The sequence below is a fragment of the Xiphophorus hellerii genome, chromosome 23 (genome assembly GCF_003331165.1).
Source record: "Xiphophorus hellerii strain 12219 chromosome 23, Xiphophorus_hellerii-4.1, whole genome shotgun sequence".
NCBI classification, from domain to species: domain Eukaryota; kingdom Metazoa; phylum Chordata; class Actinopteri; order Cyprinodontiformes; family Poeciliidae; genus Xiphophorus; species Xiphophorus hellerii.
Genome location: NC_045694.1, coordinates 1,133,581 through 1,155,435, shown reverse-complemented (window position 1 = coordinate 1,155,435; position 21,855 = coordinate 1,133,581). Strand labels below are relative to the sequence as shown.

The window sequence follows — 21,855 nt, the reverse complement described above, 5'->3', positions numbered from 1 at the left end:
TTTTTTGTTTGTTTAGCGGCTTAGTGTTAGCTTCAGCTAATTTTTTTGTATGTGCTTATTGTTAGCTGAATATTTTTATGTCGAGTAGTTTAGCATTAGCTTCTGCTAACTTTTTTTTAGGTGTTTAGCAGTTTAGCATTTGTTTCCACTAGCATTTTATTTTCAGAGATTTAGCGTTTGTGGAGCTAATATTCTTGTTTAGCAAACTAGAGTTAGTGAAGCTAATTTTTTAGTTAGCTGTGCCCACCACTGGCAATAACTAATGTTGATCTTAGTGCAAACATTTAATCTCTATTACAACCAAAGCAGCCATTTCTAAAAATGTGCACCAGGAAAAGGGAACATGTGATTTCTATGGTTCAAAGTTTGCAGGGTATGAAGTAACACCAGACAAATTCACAACAACCACATGGTGGCCATCATGAAACATTTAAAAATAATCAGTAAATATGATTTCTGTGAGACCAATTATGACCAATTTGACACCAGAAGTATTAATCGATGATAGATATTGGTAAATTTAATTGTTTGAATTGTTGAGTGACTTTTAAACTGGATTTGTGGCCCTAAGAGCTTTTTATTTCTGAAAACTTTTTAAATGGCTTACTGAAAAACAGTTTTTGCTTCATGTTTATGGGATGTTGGGGTTTAGATACGTGGCGCTTCCTGCACTGCACTCGGAACCGTTTCATCTGCAAAGCTGAGCTGGAATTAGTTGGCGCACAAAAGACGATGACATGTAAACGTTTGGCTGAAAGATCCTGCAATAACATTCCCTCATCCTGTCTGAAGGAATCCGTCTGAGCGCCGTCAGCCGGAGTCCAGGCGTGCCGGATGCGTTTCGCCAACTTGTTATTTCACCTCAAACCTGTTACAAAACAGCTGCAAGTGAAGACAAAGGGAGTGTATCCACTCAGAAACCGGATATCACCTGAAGTCACGGTGGCACGGAAAGCCTCGGCGGCCCGATGTGTTCAGGCAGGTCGGTTCCTCCTCAGCGGACCGCCGCGGTCGGCGCCATTGTCCCGGCTGTCAGGCTGCTGAATAACGCCTATTGAAGGCGGCTCAGGTGTGGCTGTGTGTGTGTTCTGGACCGGCGCACGCAACTCTCAGCCTTTTACTGCACTCAGTTTGGGAGGTTTTTGTGCCGAGTCTCTGGAGCTGATCCTCTTCAGCGCTCCAGTGAGATCTGAAGCCGTTTCCTGTTTTTTTAAAAAAAAAGGCGGCTGAGTTGTCAGATCTGCGTTTCCACTGACTGTAGGACAGAAAAACGAAATAAATTACAACAATAAAGTCACTTAATGGACACAACACGTTCTGGCTTATTTTGCAAAACTACAATGGAAGCAACTTTTTGCATCACACAAATTATGTGACCAATTACACACTGCATAAAGTTACTACTGGCAGAAACCACAAAGAGGAGACGGCAGGAAGTGGTTAGAGGAAGATGGCGCAGCGTGTTTTTAATGATTTACTGTGTGAACAAACGTGATTTTAATTGCATTTCTTATTTAATGGAAACACTGCAATTGTGAAATTGTGTTTTTTCAACATTAGCTGAATATTGTCAAAGTTTTGCTCACATTTGTAAAAAATAAAAACCCACTGCTAATGTGTCACACCGAGTGGAGACGTTTAAATCAGCGTAATCTTTTCCTCATGTTGGTAATAAGGAATAACGGGTTTTTAAACTTTCTCTCCTGCAGCCTCACATGCGTCGCTGCAGGCCGTACAAATGAGCTCTGCTACTTCAGAGAGCTAAAGCAAACTGTTCTGATGTCAGCCGTAATTATTCGGCAGCGTGTTCCCACAGACTGTCCTCTGCTGTTCGCCTCTGTGTGTGTGTGTGTGTGAGGGGAGAAAGAAGCCTCCCTCTTAATCTGATCCAGACTTCACATTTTGTCGCTCTGCATTTCAGCCTCGTACCTTTGGAGGTGTAATCCCTTCAGACAGGACATGACACGAACTAAATGATTTCACACTGGAGCTATTTATCTGTTAGCGGCTGCAGCCTGAGCCGACGGCGTCATCTGGGATCTTCATCACGTATGAAGTCTAACACTCAAAGTGATGATGATGTTTAAACTGCAGCCAATGAAGGTCAGATTTACTTCATAATGTTAGTTTAAAACAAACCATTGAAATAATGTCAGTTCTTTAACATCTCTCAACAATCCAAAGTGATTTCAGTTTCAATCTATCGGTGAGTGAAGGATCCTCCTGATCTGCTCTAGTCTTCTTAAAGGGCCGGTATCGTGTAAAATTAACCGTTCTTAGCCTTCCATCATGTTCTGAAGTTTCTTCCTGATCAAAAACAACCCTGCAGTTTGGCTGGGTGGCCGTAGCCCCACAAAACGTTTGTTTGCTTCTTATTGTTAACAGAACAAACAGATTATTTTGTTCAATATATTTAAAGATAACAGAGCTTCAACCTGAGCTTTTCTTTTTCTTTCCAGTCATTTCAAACTGGAACTCTGTGTTCCCATTTATCCACTGGCAGAATGACTTCTATGTGAAAAGAGCAAATAAAGTTAATTAGCTCTAGCAGAAACACTTTGTGTTCACACTTAACAAGTCCAAGTCAAAGTAATAAAACTATTGAGTACAAAAAGAGGATGCAGCTGCAGTTTAATTTGACTTTAACTGCAGCGCTTCTGTGAAGGCTCGGAGAACAAACAACTTTATAAAACGTGATGGTGGCAGCATCATGCTGTGGTGGAGGAGGATGACGAGTGTTCAAAGTGTCACAACAATAATTTTAACAAATGAGTAAAAAAAGATTTCATTATAAAACACTGCAGCTTTTAGGGACCATTACCGGCATGTTGCCACCGTCGGAGCTAACAGACTTACTCCACTCAGGATGAAACATTACTGTATAAACTAAAATTAGCCAAAATGCTAAAGTTAGATTAAACGTGTGGAATAACCAGCATGTTTATTTATATTGACTTAATTCATTGAGCAGTTTAAACATAGCTACTAAATCTAAATTATTTATTAGATGACACAACAGACTGTTGAGACTTCAGTTTTGGCCAATGCGGCAAAAAGTTTGGACACCCCTGTGCTAAACGATAATATTGTTGTTTTGAGACCAAACTTTAAATTCTAATGAACATTTAACACTGGATGACATTTTTAATACAAAACTAGAACATTTCTTAAAGACTTTAAACCGCCTGCCAAAGTGTGCATGTCAGTTGGAATCCAGTGTTATGATACTGAAAATTAGCATCAATGCTATGGTTAGCTAAAATGTAGTTAGCAGCATGTGCAGTATCGCAAGCATGTTCACTTACATTTGCCTAATCCATTCATTGTGCAAAATTTGGTTAATATATCAAAAGTTAGCTCAAATGCTAACTACAAGTGTTGGGTTAACGTTAGCATGGGGGCTATCCTTGGCATGCAAGAGCGACTAGCATGGTGACACTGCCAATAAGATGTGGGTTTTTACTAGCATATTTATTTACTTAATCCATTCAGTAGACAAAAGACATATAAACTAAGATTAGCCAAAATGCTAACGTTAGCTATTTATTTATGGAATCACCAGCATGCTTACTTATATTGACTTTATCCACTCAGTATGATAAACCTAGCTAATAAATTAAAATGTGATCACATATCTAAAATGAACAGACCAAACAAAACATTTTTAGAGCTATAATTTTGGCCCATGTGGCAGAAAGTTTGGACTCCCTGGCTGAGCTAGCATAGCCGCTACTTCCTCTCAGCCAGACCCAAACCTGGCAGGATGTGGCGGGAGAAGACAACCGCAGATTAGGAGGCTCCTGTCGCGGTTCTGCTGCGGGCGGTACGGGCTTTAAAGGCCGGGGCTTCCTTCCTCTCAGCCGCGTCTCTTTGTTTCTCCCGGTGGAAGCCGCCCGCTGCCTCGCTTTGTGTTTTTGTTTTGCAGGTTTTAATGGAGGTTTTGTGGCAGCGGAGTGGAGGATGATTAGAGGGAGAGGAATGCAAACACAGCAGCCAGGTGTCCGCTTGTTCTCATCTGCATGTGTGCTGCAGGTGAGCGTGCGTCGGCGTCTCTCTGAGCAGAGGGGTGTGTGTGTGTGTGTGTTTCATGGTCATTGACTCCTTTCACCTGGGCGCTCCTTTTCGTTGAAGTTAAAAGGCTCTTTCTTCCCTTCGTCGCAGCTGCTGTTGACTCAGGCGCGCAGGAATCTGGAATCTTCATCCAGACACGTAAATATCGATTTATGCTCTGAAATTGATTCTCAAATACAGGGATCAATACTTTCAATACTTAAGTCATTTGACATAATGTATCTTAACAAGAGTACGTTAAATTATTAAGATATTTCCTAAAAGAGACGGTTTGGTGGGAACTACTTTTTCTTCCGCCTGGTTAAGTGAGTATGCCGCAGATTGGAGTTACAAAAATAAATTTATAAAAACACGCCAATTAAAAAAACTCACGTTTTGTGCGGATGATGCGTTTCTTTCGGCTGTATAGAAATTCACAGGAGTCATGTGATCAAACACAGGATGTTACTGCTGGCGGAAATGACGACGAAAGGAAGTAGTATGTTAATGGATTTTAATGACTTATCGCGTGAACAAACTTATTCACGTGTGGTTTTAATTACATTTCTTATTTAATGGACACAAAGCAATTTTTTTGTGGAAAATCAAAGTTTTACGCACATTTGTAAAGGAAATGCAGATTTTTTTTAAAAACTAGTTTTTAATTAAACAATTTCAGTAATTACTATTATTAGTATTATTTTAGTTTGCAACACCATTTTGTCATTTCATACGATTGTCTGCTAAAACAGCCTGGCTATAGAAAAATTCATATTCTTTATGGATTAAAATGCTGTTTTTTGGATTTAACTGTCATCAGGTTTTGGACCGGTATCGCTGAGACCCGGGCCAGAAATCAGAATATTTGATTTTTTCCCTGAAAACTTTAGGAACTGAAGGTCATGACAGAACAGGAGAGGTCTGCTCTCCGTTTGTCTCTGACTCGTTCACCCTGTTGACCTCTGACCTCTGCCCATGTTCTGTGAACTCATCACATCTTTCAGCGCCTCGCCTCTTCCTCCTGGTTTTCCTCATCATCCTCAGTCAGACACTGAGAATCAAGAAACAAAAAACCAACCAGACTGAAAACAGACGAATTTATCTTTTCATTTTCTCTCTTTTCCTTTTTTTCTTCCAATTTTCCTTTTTCTTTTCTCTTAGTTTTTCCCCTCTCTATTCTTTCCTTTGTTCTCTTGATTCACTTTTTTGAAATCGTTTCTCTTTTTCCTCTTGCTCTTTCCCAACCTGTTTTCTTTCTCTTTTTTTCCATTTTTCCTCTCCTCTTTTCATTTCATCCCTGTTTTCTCTCCTTCCTGCCGCGTTTCCAGATCAACTCGCTCCGTGTCGATTCCACGTTTCACATCTGGAGAAAGTCTTTTTTCCTTCCGGTCCGTTTTTCCAGCCTGTCGCTCATTTTGTTGAACATTTTAAATAAAACTGGAATATTCTGAGTTTTTTAGCTGTATTTGTTTGATCAGATTTGAGATAAAAACATCCTAAAAGTAATTCATGCAGTTTTAAAAAATGCATCTGAATAAAGAAGTGGAACATGATTTCATGTTTTAATGGCACCAACAACATGATTATAACGATACAGGAAACAGTTTTCAATCTAAACTACCAACATCTGTACAGGATTGTCATTGTGAAGATAATCAATAAAACTTGTATATTTTCTCAGCACATATACATTATCTTACAATATCATGATTGTAGCTTTTGCTACATAGCTTCCATTATGACTAACAGAAATCCATTCATGCAGTAATAATGCCCAGTTATATGGAAAATAACAGGAAATAAATTAAAAACACACTTTCCTTTTTTCAGTATTTTTTATCCCGATGCTAAAACTTCTGAACTGTTTAAAGAAATATAAAGTAGATGTATAATATTAATGATATTTCATGTACATTAGTGGTCGGTTCACATAAACACAGTTTGCAACATGATGGAAAAACTAATTATTGTTTTTGGACAACTATTCATTAAAAGAAAATAAAAACATTTTCAATGAAAATGATCCTGATAATCTATTTTACTTTAAATAAAAACAGAAACGTCCCACAGGAGAAGAAATGTAACGTTTAGATGCAGTCAAAGCGTTTATTATTATTCACTAAATGGGTTGAAATGGCAGCAGAGACGGATAAATTAATTCACAGCGGCTGTAGAGATGCTGATAACATATTAGAGATAACAAACAAACAAACAGTACTATATGCATTATTTATAAAAATATATATATTTTTACATTATCCTTCTTTATTGTGAAGATTTGTGCAAAAACCTGAAGGTACCGAACGATTTCCTCTGAGGTTCACAGCAAAACATTTTTCAGATTTTTCTGGAGAAATTTCCCCCGACTCAAAGCCGGTCGCATCGTTTAAAATGTAACGTTATTATTATTATTATTATTATTATTATTATTATTAAGAGCCAAAAACACCAAAATATTGTACATAAATACATGTTTATTTAAGTGGTTTAATAAAAATATATGTGACTGAAATATACTTTAAAAACATTGAATTGTTTCAGGTTCTCAGCATTTTGTTTCAGTGGGCGGGGCTAATGCTGCGTTAGAGAAGCTGATTGGTCGGCAGTTCAGCCGTTGTAACCAATCAAACTTTAGGGTTTATCATATGAGCAACATTTACTGTTGACATTAATTTACAATACTGATGATTTCAGTTAATACATTTTAATTATTCTGGAAAATATTGAATCATAAAATTAGTTTTTTATGCATTTATTTGAATTTTGTTTAAAACAATAATATTAAACATGAAATAAATATTATTTGAATATTTATTTATATATTTTTAACGAACTATGGGACCTTTAACTTATTACATGATGTTTTGCACAACAGGAAAATTTTGACAAATTGTAACATCTTTTGTTCATATATTTTTATTTGTTTATTAAAATTTAATCTATCGCATGTTTCCATGTAACAAATGTTTATTTATTGGATTATGATTATTTTGGCACCAAGTGAGATGGATGCCTAAACGAAACGTTTAAACCTGTTTTATTTTTAATATAATCTAAATTATTCGTTTTCACTGAAGCAGAACTTCAAGATTTCATTTCACTTTAAACAAAGTTAGCTAGCGATGCTAAAACGTTTCCCTGTTTAAATGTAACTGATGACATCATCACCTCAGCTCAACGGGAGCAGGAAGTGACATCACTCATCGGTTTGTTTTGGCTCAGCTACGTTTCGCCTGAGAAATGAATCCATTATGATCACAAAAACAGTTTTCCTCCAATCGTCTCCAGAGCCACAGGAAGTGGAAAATAACCAGGAAACATTTTTCACACATCAGGATCTGAAAAGTGAAAAGATTAAATCTTCAATTTATATCAATTTATTTCCATTTTATGTTGATTCTCTCATCAAATCTTAATAAAAAATAAGAAATATGTAACTTTGAAAAATGCAGAAAAAATCCAAACGTGTGAAAACTTGAAGGAGTTTTTTTTATCTGTGTTGTAAAAGTCAACTACTATAACAGTTAACTTTAACCTTTAAAGGAGTTAAATTTAACTTTAAACTCATCAGATAATCTGGTCAAACTTTTCACACCTTTTGGACTTAACCTTCACTTTGCAATGTTAAAAACTCTTTTTATTAAGATTTTATGAGAAAAATCAACAGAAAGTGGGAATAAAATTATTTCAGCAGTTTTACAGTTTAAAAATCTGAAAAGTGTGGCATGTCTATGTTTACAATTCACAAAGAATAAGTCCAAAAGAAGTGAAACATTTTTTATCTGTGTTTTTAAAGTTAATGAACTGCAAACACTTTTAGAGTTTGAGGCTCCAGAGTCGCTGCAGTCGGGTTGATGTTGGCGAAGGACGAAGCAGCGCCAACACTGCTGCTGCAGCTGCTGCTGCAGTCACTGCGACCCGGTTCTGGAAGCTCGTATGAACCGGGTCAGACTTTGGTTGAAGCAAAGGACTTCCTGTCTCTACCTGCTGCAGTTCGTGGCGTGCTGTTAGCTGCGTCTGCTAACACTGGTAGTGAATGTGCTGGTGCACCTTGCCGTTGACGTGTGAGTGTGTGTGTGTGTGTATGTCCGTGTAGACCTTGGGGTAGAGCTTCGGCGCCAGCAGCAGCTGCTGATGCGCCGCTGCGTATTCCTCGTACGTCAGCGAGTCTTTGTCCGAGCCCGTGGGCGGCGCAGCGGGGGGCGGCGGCGGCGGCGGGCCGGCCCGTTCCCGGCGCGATGCGGCGGGCAGCGCGGAGGAGGCGGAGCCGCTGCAGCTGCGTTTTGATTGGTAGAACCAGAGGAGGGCGGTGCCCAGGATGAAGGCCACGCCCGCCGGGATGCCGATGATGACGGGCCAGGGCAGGCCGGGGGGCGTTACCATGGGAACGGAGCTGGGCTGGGACTTCCTGTCTGCAGGACAGAAACATGGAAATTTATTTTAATAAACGGAAAATTGGTCGTCCAAAAGTTTTAAACTGAGAAAATTCCAGGTTTTCCTTTAAATGATTCAGATTTTACATAAAAAAAAGAGATTAAAATCCCTTTAAGACTAAGAAACCATTAATGTATGAAACTATGAAAATATTCCTACAGAGGTCAGAGGTCAGCGGGATGGATGAGTGGATGGATGGGCTAACAGTTGGTCCATCCCGCCTCTCTGACCCCTGACCTCTGACCTGGCAGCACGGTGAGGTAGGCGCTCCTGAAGCTGTAGCCCTTGCTGTTGGCTCCCAGGCAGATGTACATGCCGGCGTCGTCCTGCTGGGCCCGGCTGATCAGCAGCTTGTTCAGGTACGACCCGTCGGGTCGGGACCAGACCTCCCCGGTGGGCAGAACCACGAAGCGCTGGTCTCCGGCCTGCAGGAGGCGGGGAGGAGGGGTCAGATCCAGAACTGGAGCCCTGTGTGTGCGCGGCGTGACCTCTGACCTCTATGGTGGAGTTGAAGCGGGCCTCGTCTCCGGGTTCGACCCGTTTCAGCCACTGGATGACCGGCTTCACGTCGCTGCGGACCTTACACTGGAAGGACGTGGTTCCGCCGTAATCCACGGTGGTGTTGACCGGGTGGGTTCCGGTCAGAACCGGCTTGGAGATGGTCCGCTCTGGAGACACACCGAGACCGTTAGCAACACCACCGGGCTTTGACTAGGCCATGCTCTCAGATAAACATGTTCTTTTGTTTTGGTTTTTCCACTGGAGATCAAGATATATAAAGTACACTATAACTAAAATCCATTATTGTCATTAATTATTGTTAATTATTATGATAATATTGACATTTTGCCACTATTTTCCAGTAATATAATAGTCTCAATAAACTTTCAATTCTAATAAATATTTAACACTGGAACCGGAAGACATTTTAAATATCTAAAATAAATAAACAAAAAAACAGAAACAACAAATAAAATGAATTATTTAGTCTCTTTCATCAAAACGTTTAGTTGAGACCAAAACATCAGTTTTTGGTAGAAAACCTTTACACCTTTCTTTATTTTTAATCAGTTTTAATTTTGGAAACTTGAAACTGCTGCTGCGCAAGTTACTCAACAGGCTGTTGCTAGGTAACCAAAGAGAGGGTGGGGGGCCGAAACTGCCTGTTACCCAGCAGGTTGTTGCTAGGCAACCATAGAATCTGTGAGTTAGTTGATGCTAGCAGCTAGCTTAGCTCACATTGACGGGTTAAAGCGGACTGGAGTAGGGTCGAAGCGGACTGGAGTCGGGTCAAAGCGGACTGGAGTAGGGTCGAAGCGGACTGGAGTCGGGTCGAAGCGGACTGGAGTCGGGTCGAAGCGGACTGGAGTCGGGTCGATGCGACTGGAGTCGGGTCGAAGCGGACTGGAGTCGGGTCGAAGCGGACTGGAGTCGGGTCAAAGCGGACTGGAGTCGGGTCGAAGCGACTGGAGTCGGGTCGAAGCGACTCTGGAGTCGGGTCGAAGCGGACTGGAGTCGGGTCGAAGCGGACTGGAGTCGGGTCGAAGCGGACTGGAGTCGGGTCGAAGCGGACTGGAGTCGGGTCGAAGCGGACTGGAGTCGGGTCGAAGTGGACTGGAGTCGGGTCGAAGCGGACTGGAGTCGGGTCGAAGCGGACTGGAGTCGGGTCGAAGTGGACTGGAGTCGGGTCGAAGCGGACTGGAGTCGGGTCGAAGCGGACTGGAGTCGGGTCGAAGTGGACTGGAGTCGGGTCGAAGCGGACTGGAGTCGGGTCGAAGTGGACTGGAGTCGGGTCGAAGCGGACTGGAGTCGGGTCGAAGCGGACTGGAGTCGGGTCGAAGTGGACTGGAGTCGGGTCGAAGCGGACTGGAGTCGGGTCGAAGCGGACTGGAGTCGGGTTAAAACGACTCCACTTGCAGAAAGTTTCTCTTCTTTCTTTTTCTCGATCGGTTGGAAGAGCTGGTTCATGACTTACGGCCGTCTGAAGGACGAAATGTCTCATCTGACATCAGCAAGCAGCCGATTGATTTATGTCCTCTCTAATCTGTGTGTGCGTGTGTGTGTGTGTGTGTGGGGTGTGTGTGTGAGGAAGCCTACAGCTGTAGTGTAATGCAGAGCAGATGCTCGAAGTGAAGTGAAAGCCTCAACAGAGATGTAACCTTTGGTTTGACACAGACACACGTTGAGCGAACTGAGCGACGGTAAATCATCGGCGGCTCCTGCAGCCGTCCAACAAAAGCTAATGCATCAACGAGCTCGACTCTTCGCCTTCACTGAGAACATTACAACACAACCTTTTTTAGACAAAACCTCTGGCTGGAGAAACGCCGCAGAGCATTCCTACCAACACTGGAAGAAAAACACATTTAAAACCTCCTATCCTCTGCTTAACAAAAACCATTTGTTAAATTTCCATTTAAGAAAAACGGCTCAGAAATATTCAGTATCATGGGAAAGTATGCACGCCTGTTGATCTTTTCTGACTTAAAAACCCATTAAACTTTATGTAACTACTATTTGGACTTTGAACTCAGGTCAGCTGTATGATGGAATATTGACATCAAGCTACAATTTTTAGATTTTTCACGAGAATAAAGGAAGAGCAGGAGTTTTTAAAGAGACAGAGGCCCAATTTAAAGGTGGATTCAAGTCATATTGATATAAAAAGCAACAACTGAAGGAAACATGACTGGACCTGTCAGGGTAAAAGATGTTTCTGGACAATTAATTGTCCCAGACGTTATTCCGATAAATGATGATATTGTTGTTTTGAGACCATTTTGCAGTCACATAATGGAAATGGCATAATAATGCAAGAAGATCAATAAACTTTAAATTCTAATGAATATTTAAAACTGAAACTGGAAGACCTTTTAAATACCCAAAATAAATAAACAAAATAACTGAAACAACAAATAAAATGAATTATGAAGTTTCTGTAAACAAAATTATCCTTTAAAAAATGTTTAGTTGAGACCAAAACACCAGACTGAGAATTTTTATCATCCAGTTTTTAGAAGAAAGAGAAAAACAATAAATCATGCAAATATAAATTATTGGGCTGGTTTTAATTCATCATTAATTGATTTATTGCTTATTGCAGCAGGACTAATTCAGTCAAATGACGTTTAACTGTCAGTGATGGAAACAAATTCAGGATCTCATTATGATGCAAAACGTTTCTCCTCATAATGAGACTAGTTTTATGTCTCGTTAGAGAAAGAAAGTTTCTTTTTAAAACATGAAAATGCTGCAATGAGACGCAAACCCCGTTAAAATGACAAATGTTAGCGTTAGCATGACCTTTAATGACTCTGGCCCGCCCCTTTAACTGTGAGTGTCCGGACTTACGTATGACCTCCACCTTGTAGGTGGCGTTGATCTGTCCGGCGCGGTTGGAGACGTGGCAGGTGTACTTCCCGCTGTGCTCCGGCGCCAGGTTCTTCAGGCTCAGCGTCCATCTCTTCTTCTTCTTCTCTCCGCCGGCGCCGCCGTCCTCCTCCGCCAGCGGCTTGCTGTCCTTCAGCCACACGATGTCCGGGTGCGGGTTCCCGCTCGCCGTGCACTTCAGCCGCACCGAGCTGCCCACCGGCCGCTCGATGACGCGCCGCCTCATCTTCGCCGGCTCGGTGAAACGAGGACGAACTGCAGACACAACGGGACAAGAGGACAAATTTTAACTTCACGACAGGGAAGAGTGGCTTAATCAATACCTCTGATACGCTTAAAATCAATTCTCAAATCAATATCAGTACTTTCAACACTTCAGCCATTTGAGATGATGTATCTAAGCAAAATAATGTCAAATTATTGAGATTTTTCCAAAACAAGACAGGCTGAAGGGAACTACTTTCTCTTCCGCCTGGTAAAGTGAGTAATGGCGCTCATGTTGCTGCTGCGTTTCCATTCACCATGAAACTGCAGAAAGTGGAAATACAAAATAAATTTGCTTAATGGATACACAGCAATTTAAAAAACTCACTAAAATTTTTTGAGGATGAGGTGTTTTTCTTTTTCAGCTGAATTGCATCAACAACAGGATGTTACTACTGGCAGAAATGACAAAGGAGACGACAGGAAGTACCTGATTTTAATGACTTATTGAGTGAACAGATATTCAAACACCGCAGCTGTGAAATTTAATTTGTTTTCCCATCCATCCATTTCTGTCCATTTTCTGTTCACCCTTAGTCCCTAATGGGGTCGGGAGGGTTGCTGGTGCCCCTCCAGCTACGTTCCGGGCGAGAGGCGGGGTCACCTGGACAGGTCGCCAGTCTGTCGCAGGGCAACACAGAGACATACAGGACAAACAACCATGCACACACACACACCTAGGGAGAATTTAGATAGACCAATTAACCTAACAGTCAGTTTTTGGACTGTGGGAGGAAGCCAGAGTACCCGGAGAGAACCCACGCATGCACAGGGAGAACATGCAAACTCCATGCAGAAAGACCCCGGCCGGGAATCGAACCCAGGACCTTCTTGCTGCAAGGCAACAGTGCTACCAACTGCGCCACTGTGCAGCCCAATTTGTTTTACATGAATCAAAGTTTTGCACACATTTGTAAATCAAATGCAGATACAGAAGAAGTCACGCTTTCATTTTACTGTAAGTCTTAATAATTAAACAGGTATTTATTTCAGTAGATTATTACTTTACTGATTTTCTTTGTTTTTTAGTTTGCATAGCATTTTGTCAGATTTCTATGATTGTTTGTTGTTAACTTACCCTGGCTGTAGTAAAATGAAAACAATAGAGTGATCTGTTCTTTATGAAGCCATATTTTGAATTACAATATTTTTTCGTTATTTTAAAAGCACATTTGGTGTTTTTGTACAAAACATCGGATCGATATTGTTTGAATTTTACTCCGTATTGGATCGGAAAGGAAGTCGGTGGAACGTCACTACATTGCAGATTTCATCAAACTAATAACTCTGTCAGCAAACAGAGACGTGGAAGAAGCTACTGGTTTGTTTCCAGCTGCAGAAGCTGCTGCAACTGGGAGGAAAAACGTCCGTCAGTCAGATTTTCTGCTTCGTGAATCGTCATCTTGTTTTCTTTGGAGCTTTTGTTTCTGCAGCAGCTGCGATCAGAAACTCATTTTCCGCTCTGGAAGAGTCGCTGCTGTTGCGTGAGCTCGTCTTTGTGCGGCGTGAAATCCGCCGGTTTGAAGTTCATTTTAATCCGAGTCCAAAAACATCAGCAGACATCGCTGGAGTCAAAAAGGGTTCGGTTGCATCATCCTGACACGTGACTCCACGAAAATATGACAACATGACGAATGAATTACTGACGGCGTCAAACCAGCCGAGACGTTAGGAGGGAAATGATGCAGCGAAGGACGAGGGACCGACGACAAACACACCACCGATATGAACGAAGAGACAGAGGAAGGAAAAGGAATAAAATAATAAAAAACACATGACAAATGGAAAGAGGAATAAAAAGAAAAATTAATAAATAAAGAAAAAGGAAGATTTAAAAAGAAAGAAAAAAACTGAAAGAGAAATAAAAAGGAAAATGGAGAAAAATAAATATAAAAAGTAAAATTCAAAAAGAAATGTATTCTTTTATTTAACTTTTCTTATTTCAATAAAAAATGGGAAAAAATTAATAAGAAAATGTAATTTAAAGAAGAAAGTAAAGAAATAAAATAGAAATGAAGAAAACAAAGCAAAACGAAAAAAGAAATAAGAAAAGTGTAAAAAATAAAATATAAAGGAAAAAAGAGATTAAAAAGAAAATTAAAACATCAAAAAAGGAGTACAAAGGACATTATTTGAAAAATAAAAGTAATAGCAACAAAATGTGAAGACAGAAAAGGAAATAAATAAAACAGCAAAAGTAGAGGAGATCACTGTCGATCTGAGCTGGACGGACTCACAGCCGGTCGGGCGAATTAATAAGAATATTTATGGTAACACTCTAAACTTTCCCACATTTTGTCACATTGCAAAACATAAAGTCGTCCATAACAGAGAGAAAAACTTTTCCAAAACAAAAACACAAAGTGTGGGATAAATCTGCGACTCTTCAGGCGTTTCCAGAAACAACTTTCACTTCAAACTGAGTTAATGTTCATGGTGCTGGTTGTTCTCTACGGAACCTCAAAGGAGCCAAAAATAATGTTCAACGTTTGAAAAAAACATTTCTGGGTCAGAAAATCTTGAATCCAAAGTCACAGAATCATTTCTCACTTTATCTAACTGACTGTAATTTGCATCATTTAGCTTCAAGTAAACATGAATTCATGCCTTTAAAGCACAGAATGACAAGCAAAGTTTGTTATGTACATAAATAAAAACGTGAAACGGTTGAACTGCGACCTGGTCGTATCTGAACCCCAGGATCTGTTGAACACAAACCGTCCTCAGTGAAAAGCCATCAGTAAAACCAGATCAAAGCGGGAAAACGATCCAGTAGGCCGAGAGGAGAGGAAATCACTCACAGGAGCGCTTGATTTTATGGCCCTCACGTCCCAGCCGCAGCAGATAGCCATCAGCCGGGAGAATAAATCAGCCCAAACTGCTGCGTCTCTTTCTGCAGACGCCACTGTTGCTGCAGCGCTAGGTAAACAAACCCGGACAAGAGTTATGTGACGGAGATTACTCAGCGGAGTTCGGCCTCCGACGAGCGGCTCGGAGCCGGGCAGGACGACAAAGCAAACATGCAGGGAGGACTTTTAAGTTTCGCCTTTGTCTGGGAAAAGCTACTGGACCAGAACTGAACTGTGACCAGCCTGAGTCAATAAATCCTGCAGAACCGGAGGAAGAGATGCAAGACTCCCAACTGGTGAAAACTGGAAATTACTGCAGAGAGAGGGAGAAATAATAAACCAAGGAAACAAACTACGTCAGGAAAAACATGAATAAAGTTCATTTTGAGGGTAAAACACGATTAAATCCAACACAGAAGAGAAAAACTGAAACAAAACAGTAAAAATGTAAAATGTGAAGGAGATGAGAAACAGAGGATCTGGGCGAAGCAGAGAGAGGGAGGTGAGAGGAAGAGCGAGCCAAAGGGCAGCTTGTCCTGGGTCTCAGGGGCCACGTCAGGGGCCACACTTCACAGGATAAAATACTGCTGCCCCCTACTGACCGGGGGGGAGAGAGAGAGAAACAGAGAGAGAGAAACAGAGAGAGAGACAGAGAGAGAGAAAAACAGAGAGAGAGAGACAGAGAGAGAGAGAGAAACAGAGAGAGAGAGAGAGAGAAACAGAGAGAGAGAAAAACAGAGAGAGAGAGAGAGAGAGAGAGAGACAGAGAGAGAGAGAGAGAGAGAGAAACAGAGAGAGAGAGAAACAGAGAGAGAGAGAGAGAGAAACAGAGAGAGAGAGAGAGAGAGAGAGAGAGAGAGAGAGAAACAGAGAGAGAGACTCCTGAAGTTCACCTTCCACTCAACACAATAACACGACCAACACAAATTTTAAACCAATTAATCACATTTTAGGGCTGGAAAGATTAATCAGATTAATCGTTTATTAAAGTAATTGTCAACTTTTTTAGTAATTAATTGTTAACTGCAGTAACCTGACTCAAAAAAGATACAAAAATATATTCAGAAAAGAAATTAATCAATTGTACAACATATTTATCTTAGAGTCGAAATGATTAATCAGAGTAATCGTTAATTGTGGTTAATCGTGATTAATCAATTATTAAAATAATCAAAAACTAGTTTAGTTATTGATTAATCAAGTCATTTCTCCCACTAGCCCTAGGATAGAGTATTTGTCTTGGTTGTTTTTACCCAGAATGCCCTGCTCTGTAGTCCATTTCCTGGAGCGTTCTCCAGCATTCACATATGTATTCAAACCGAGTTCAGTTCTTTGGTTTGATTATGGATTCACAACTCCCCAAACGAACCGGATTTTCTATGCAAGCGGACTGGAGTCGGGTTGAAACGAACTGGAGTCGGGTTAAAGCGGACTGGAGTCAGGTTGAAATGAACTGGAGTGGGCGTGCCGTGATGGCGTAGCGGTTAGCGCGACCCGTATTTGGAGGCCTTGAGTCCTCGACGCGGCCGTCGCAGGTTCGACTCCCGACGACATTTGCCGCATGTCTTCCCCCCTCTCCTTCCCTGTTTCCTGTCAGCCTGCTGTCATATAAGGACACTAGAGCCACAAAAGACCCCCTGGAGGGGTAAAAAAAACAAACAAACAAAAAAAAACGGACTGGAGTCGGGTTAAAGCGGACTGGAGTCTTCAGTCTGCCAGATAAACCAAAAACAAACAATTTGTTTGAATTGTTTGACAAAACGTTGAAAAGTCTCTGACCGTGTTTCACTGCTGAGATCCTCATCTGTTTCCCAAAAGGTTCTGAGCCTTTGAGTTGTTAGACAATTTAGGATCATTAGTTGTAAAAAGAAATAGATTTCTTTTTATGGTGGGGACCGTCGGTTTCATAAATTGTCTGACTTGGAGAAAACCAGAGAAGTGCTTCTGTAAAACATTATGCATAATTTGTATTTGTCTAAAAACACATAAAACCTCCTTCTTCAAACAAATCACAACCAGTTTTCAGTTTTTGCACTTTAATATTTCCCTCTCCTAAAATGAGTCGTAATGTTTTGCCAAACTTTTAGTTTTATAAGCAGCAAGTTGTTGTTTCTAACATCGTTCTTTTTCTCACTTTTATTCACTATTCACTGATTATTACATCCATTTAGCATAAATATTACCTCATTCACAGCAAAAACTCAAAACCATAACAAGTATTTTTGGTTTGGTTTCCTAAATACCTTAGTACACTAGAAATAAGACAAAACTAGGTTATAAGTCACTTTTCAGCAAAATATCGGAGCTTAAGTCAGTAATTCCTTAATATTGATTAAAAAGTACACTGCAGATTATATCATATATTTATCTATTATATATTTTTATTTAGTTAAAACAAGTGTCCATTTCACTCTGAAAAGCTACATGTAATTTAGTTTTGCTTATTTCAAGTTTACCAAGATGTTTGCATTAAAAAATACTTGGTCAGATTTAGTTTTTTCAGTGTATCTCCTGGTTTTAGTTGCTATGCTGTAGCTTGATAAATTTAACTGGCAGCCAACCAGAAGGATGAGTGTGGAAAATAACATTTCATTGAATTATTTTCACTTATATTTCAGAAAAATGGTAGATTACATTTTTAAAAAAATATTTAACATTAAAAATATATCATAAGGAAAATCTGCAGTGTTAAGGTCTAGGGCTCGGCTATTTGGCTTACAACAAAATTTCAGATTTTTTTCATAGCAGATCCAATTTCTGATTATAATTGATTGTTTTTCTTAAATAAATTGTAAATGAAATATTTTCAAAATGTCTTATTTCAGAAAGGATCTCCTTCAGGGTCAGGCTACGAGAATCTTGTTTAATTCTGAGAAAACAGTCATAAAATGATCAGAATAAAGACACGTTTTAACCAAATTAACATCCTAAAAGTAGAAGAGAAAAGTTGTTTTAATGAGAAAAAAGCTTTGAGTTGACGTGAGCAGCTCCGTCTTTGAAATGAAAATTGTTTGCACGATTGTTTCAAACTCCTGCTACTGATAACCCTCAAGACCCATGGTCTAGTCCAGGGGTCGGCAACCGATGGCTCCGGAGCCACGTGTGGCTCTTTCATCCTTCTGTTGTGGCTCCCAGTGACTTTGGGAAATAGAATATTTTATTAAAATTAAATCATTAAAAAATTATAAATTAAAATAATTTTAAAATAAATGTCTAAATCTGAAGATTATGGTAAACTTGTAACAAAAGTTTTGAACATTTTTAGCACCCAAAATATACGTCATGTCCGCCGATGTGCGACAGGCTTTCCTGGCGAACCCCACATGTCTGGCAGACCGCGTTTTTTTAGCGCACTGATTTATTGACTTTTTGATCCTTGCCTGGAAGATACATCATGAATAAATCCAAGAAAAGGAAACATTGTGAAGATGGCAGAACATTTAATGCTACGTGGACAGATCATTTTGCTTTCACCGCTGATGAAACTGGTTCACCTTCTGCTTAATATGTGGCGACAGACTGGCAAACAACAAGAAGTCAAATGTTGAAAGACATTTCAAGAGCAAACACTAAAAAATATCCCGAGGGAGAGGAGAGAAAAAAGGTTGTTTCTGAGCTGATGCTGAAGCGTACGGCGCCCCCTAGGGGACATGGGGAGTTTTTTTCTTTTGCGTTCCCTCGCAATACTGTACTGGTCAGTTATGCAGCATAATTTAACACTGTAAGCCTTTCTTACGGTGGGCGCCGTACTTTCTGCTTTAATATAAGGTTATGTGAGGTTTTTCCATGAATGTTAGTATCTTTTTGTGAAATATCTGAAGTTTTATATCTTTCTTTAGGATAGAAAGGCACCACAAACCTACGATATAAACAGAAACCTTCCGTAAGTAGGAAAGAAATAAAAATACATCCTAATTTGGACTATTTCTGAGTTATTATGGCGGGTAATAAATCATCTGACAGTTTTGATTGTGTCTCTGTTGTTCTAGTCTGAATGGTTTAAAGAGCTGCTTTCAGTGCCGCTCCATCTCAGCCTTAACAGACATAAACATGCAGGAAAAAATAAATCGATTTTCAATCAGTGTTTTGCACCAAACAGTTAATAATAATAAACAAGTTTTCACTGAGGCTCTGTAAGAGCCATATGAATGAAATAAGTAATTATTGATATGACAGGAGCAGCGGCTTTGACACTTAGGTGTGTCGACGTGGGAGTGACGTCACCAGGTGTGAATGGGAAGGATACTGACCTGCTGGCTTTGTGTGTATGAGGAAGCGGTGAGCGGGGCGGTCAGTCCTTGCAAAGTTTGGAGCCTGATCATCAAAATGGAATAAATCGATAATTGTGACAGAACAAAGAAATGATCTGGACTTGATTGATAAACGGACAGATGAGATTCCCCGAGTTAACCCAGTGCGGCCCTTTACCATCATTAGTTTGTCGTGTTTTTAATAATAAAAACTTGTTAATAATAAAAACTGTTTGGTGCAAAACACTGATTGAAAATCGATTTATTTTTTCCTGCATGTTTATGTCTGTTAAGGCTGAGATGGAGCGGCACTGAAAGCAGCTCTTTAAACCATTCAGACTAGAACAACAGAGACACAATCAAAACTGTCAGATGATTTATTACCCGCCATAATAACTCAGAAATAGTCCAAATTAGGATGTATTTTTATTTCTTACTTACGGAAGGTTTCTGTTTATATCGTAGGTTTGTGGTGCCTTTCTATCCTAAAGAAAGATATAAAACTTCAGATATTTCACAAAAAGATACTAACATTCATGGAAAAACCTCACATAACCTTATATTAAAGCAGAAAGTACGGCGCCCACCGTAAGAAAGGCTACAGGATTCAATTATGCTGCATAACTGACCAGTACAGTATTGCGAGGGAACGCAAAAGTTTTGCGAGGGAACGCAAAAGAAAAAACTTCCCCATGTCCCCTAGAGGGATCCGAACTACGGGACACAGAAGCAGACTGCGCATTTTTTGGTTTTCTTGGTTGGTTCAGTGCCGGTGGATAATATTTGGATAAGTTTTGATTTTTATCTCCTGAATAAGAGGAGGACAGGTGACTGCATTCTGTTTCTATGTTTCCTTCAGTGCTGGTTGGGTAAGTTTCGATTTTTATTTCTTAAATACAAAGACCCAAATAGACAGAGGGTATTTTGTTTGAAATTGAGCATCAACAAAGTGTAAAATGCGTTTTGTTACATGCAGAAATAAAATTTTGTGTTCTCTGCAGCAGTTCGTTGATTTCATAAACGCAACATAGTATCGATTTTTGTACATAGCATATAGGTTTTATATATATGACGTCAAAATGGGTTGTGGCTCCAAGTGCTTTCTTTTTATTGGGAGGCGGTCCCAAATGGCTCTTTGAGTAGAAAAGGTTGCTGACCCCTGGTCTAGTCAAAGTCCAGGTGAGAATCTCACATGTTCTCCATCCAACCTGAGTCTGAAATGTTGTGCAAAGAAAAATCTAAACCTGTTGGAGGTGTGTCTAGTCAAAGTCCAGACTGGGAACAGCCAAAGGTTCAGTTTTATCCAGAGTGAACGGTTTGAGGCTCTCGGTTTTATTTTTCAGTTTGTTGAAACATCCGCGCCGCTCCGAGTCTTCCTGCTGGACGCAGATGACCTCAGGCTGCACCACGGTCCGAACGGCCCCAGCGGACGGTTTGACGGTACCTTAGAGAGCCGCTGTCAGCCACGAAACATGGAGGAACGAAACCTGAAGCTGTTTTAGAAAAGCAGGAAGCTATAAAGCAAGTCGGTGCAGAAAGACTGCTGGGTTTCCTGGATGTGAGCTCATTTCAGACGGACCAAAGTTCAGAGGAAAAAACCCTGGAGGACAGAAACTATTCAGAGCGTCTCCAGGGGAAAGGCCAGGCTGAAACACATTACTGCCTGCAGCGCCCACTGATGGACGAGAACATGCTGGGATGGAGAAGAGGTCCGAGACGCAGCAAGATGTCCGATCTCTGCTGCAGAACCCACAAATAATCCTCAAACTCTGCAGAATGAAGCAATTAAATGATATCACAGAGGAGCTGGTGGAGATGCTTCTGTTAGAATATATCAGTAATCAAATATTCAGCTGAGTTTTCCTGACGATTAATCGATTATTCTGATGATTAATCGTCAAAAGAATAGATAATATAAAATGCCACTTTCTGCAGATTTTCATGTAACTTAAGCTTATTTTGTACAATGTTAGAAAGACATTAAAAGATGCAAATAAATTATTCCATTCATTTTTTTAAATAAAAAATGAGATTCCTTCAGTGAATGCATAATGTTTGTAGCATAAAATGCATCTGCAGCTAAAAAATAATAACATGCTGCTGCTGCTGCACTTTACATGAATGCAGTGTTGGGCTGATTTGGGGATTCATTTGTTGATTAACTGATAAATAATTGGATACAAAAGTTGTTACTGCAGTTATTTTTTTCTATATTTTAAATATATTTTTAAAAAATTGATTAATCATTATTAATCCGATTAATTGTTTCACAGATTTACATTTTCTCATTTCATTTAGCATTTAAAGGTAATGTGAAGTAAGCAAAGGATTCGGGTTTCAGTCAGGAAGGAACCGTGACATTATTCCCAGCGCTGCAGGAAGAGCGTAGAGCAGAAAAGAACCAGACTCCAGTCCAACAGAACCTGGACCTCGGTGCTCCTGTTAGTAGTGATTGCTGTGTTAATAGGAGCTGAGAGCTTATGTAAGCCTGGGTTCCTCCGGGTAGCTGCAGAGAGAAAGTTGGCTCTGGTTCTGTTCCTGTTGGACCTTCAGTTACAGCATCATCCATCAGGAGGATGAATGATGCTGGAGACGCTCCAAAGCCTCAACCTGAGCCC

General features: G+C 40.3%; 1 protein-coding gene across 1 annotated transcript in view; it reads right to left on the bottom strand.

Annotated features, from left to right (window-relative positions):
• Positions 1 to 5,593: 5,593 nt before the first annotated feature.
• fgfrl1a (fibroblast growth factor receptor like 1a) overlaps positions 5,594 to 21,855 on the bottom strand; it is a 62,530-nt gene continuing 46,268 nt past the window's right edge. Inside the window, exons 5-8 of the mRNA XM_032555598.1 lie at positions 11,836 to 12,129; positions 8,980 to 9,152; positions 8,729 to 8,909; positions 5,594 to 8,462 (exon numbers count right to left, since the gene is read on the bottom strand). Of these exons, the coding sequence (XP_032411489.1) occupies positions 8,071 to 8,462; positions 8,729 to 8,909; positions 8,980 to 9,152; positions 11,836 to 12,129 (1,040 nt within the window). The 3' untranslated portion in view covers positions 5,594 to 8,070. The remainder of the gene's footprint in view (positions 8,463 to 8,728; positions 8,910 to 8,979; positions 9,153 to 11,835; positions 12,130 to 21,855) is intronic.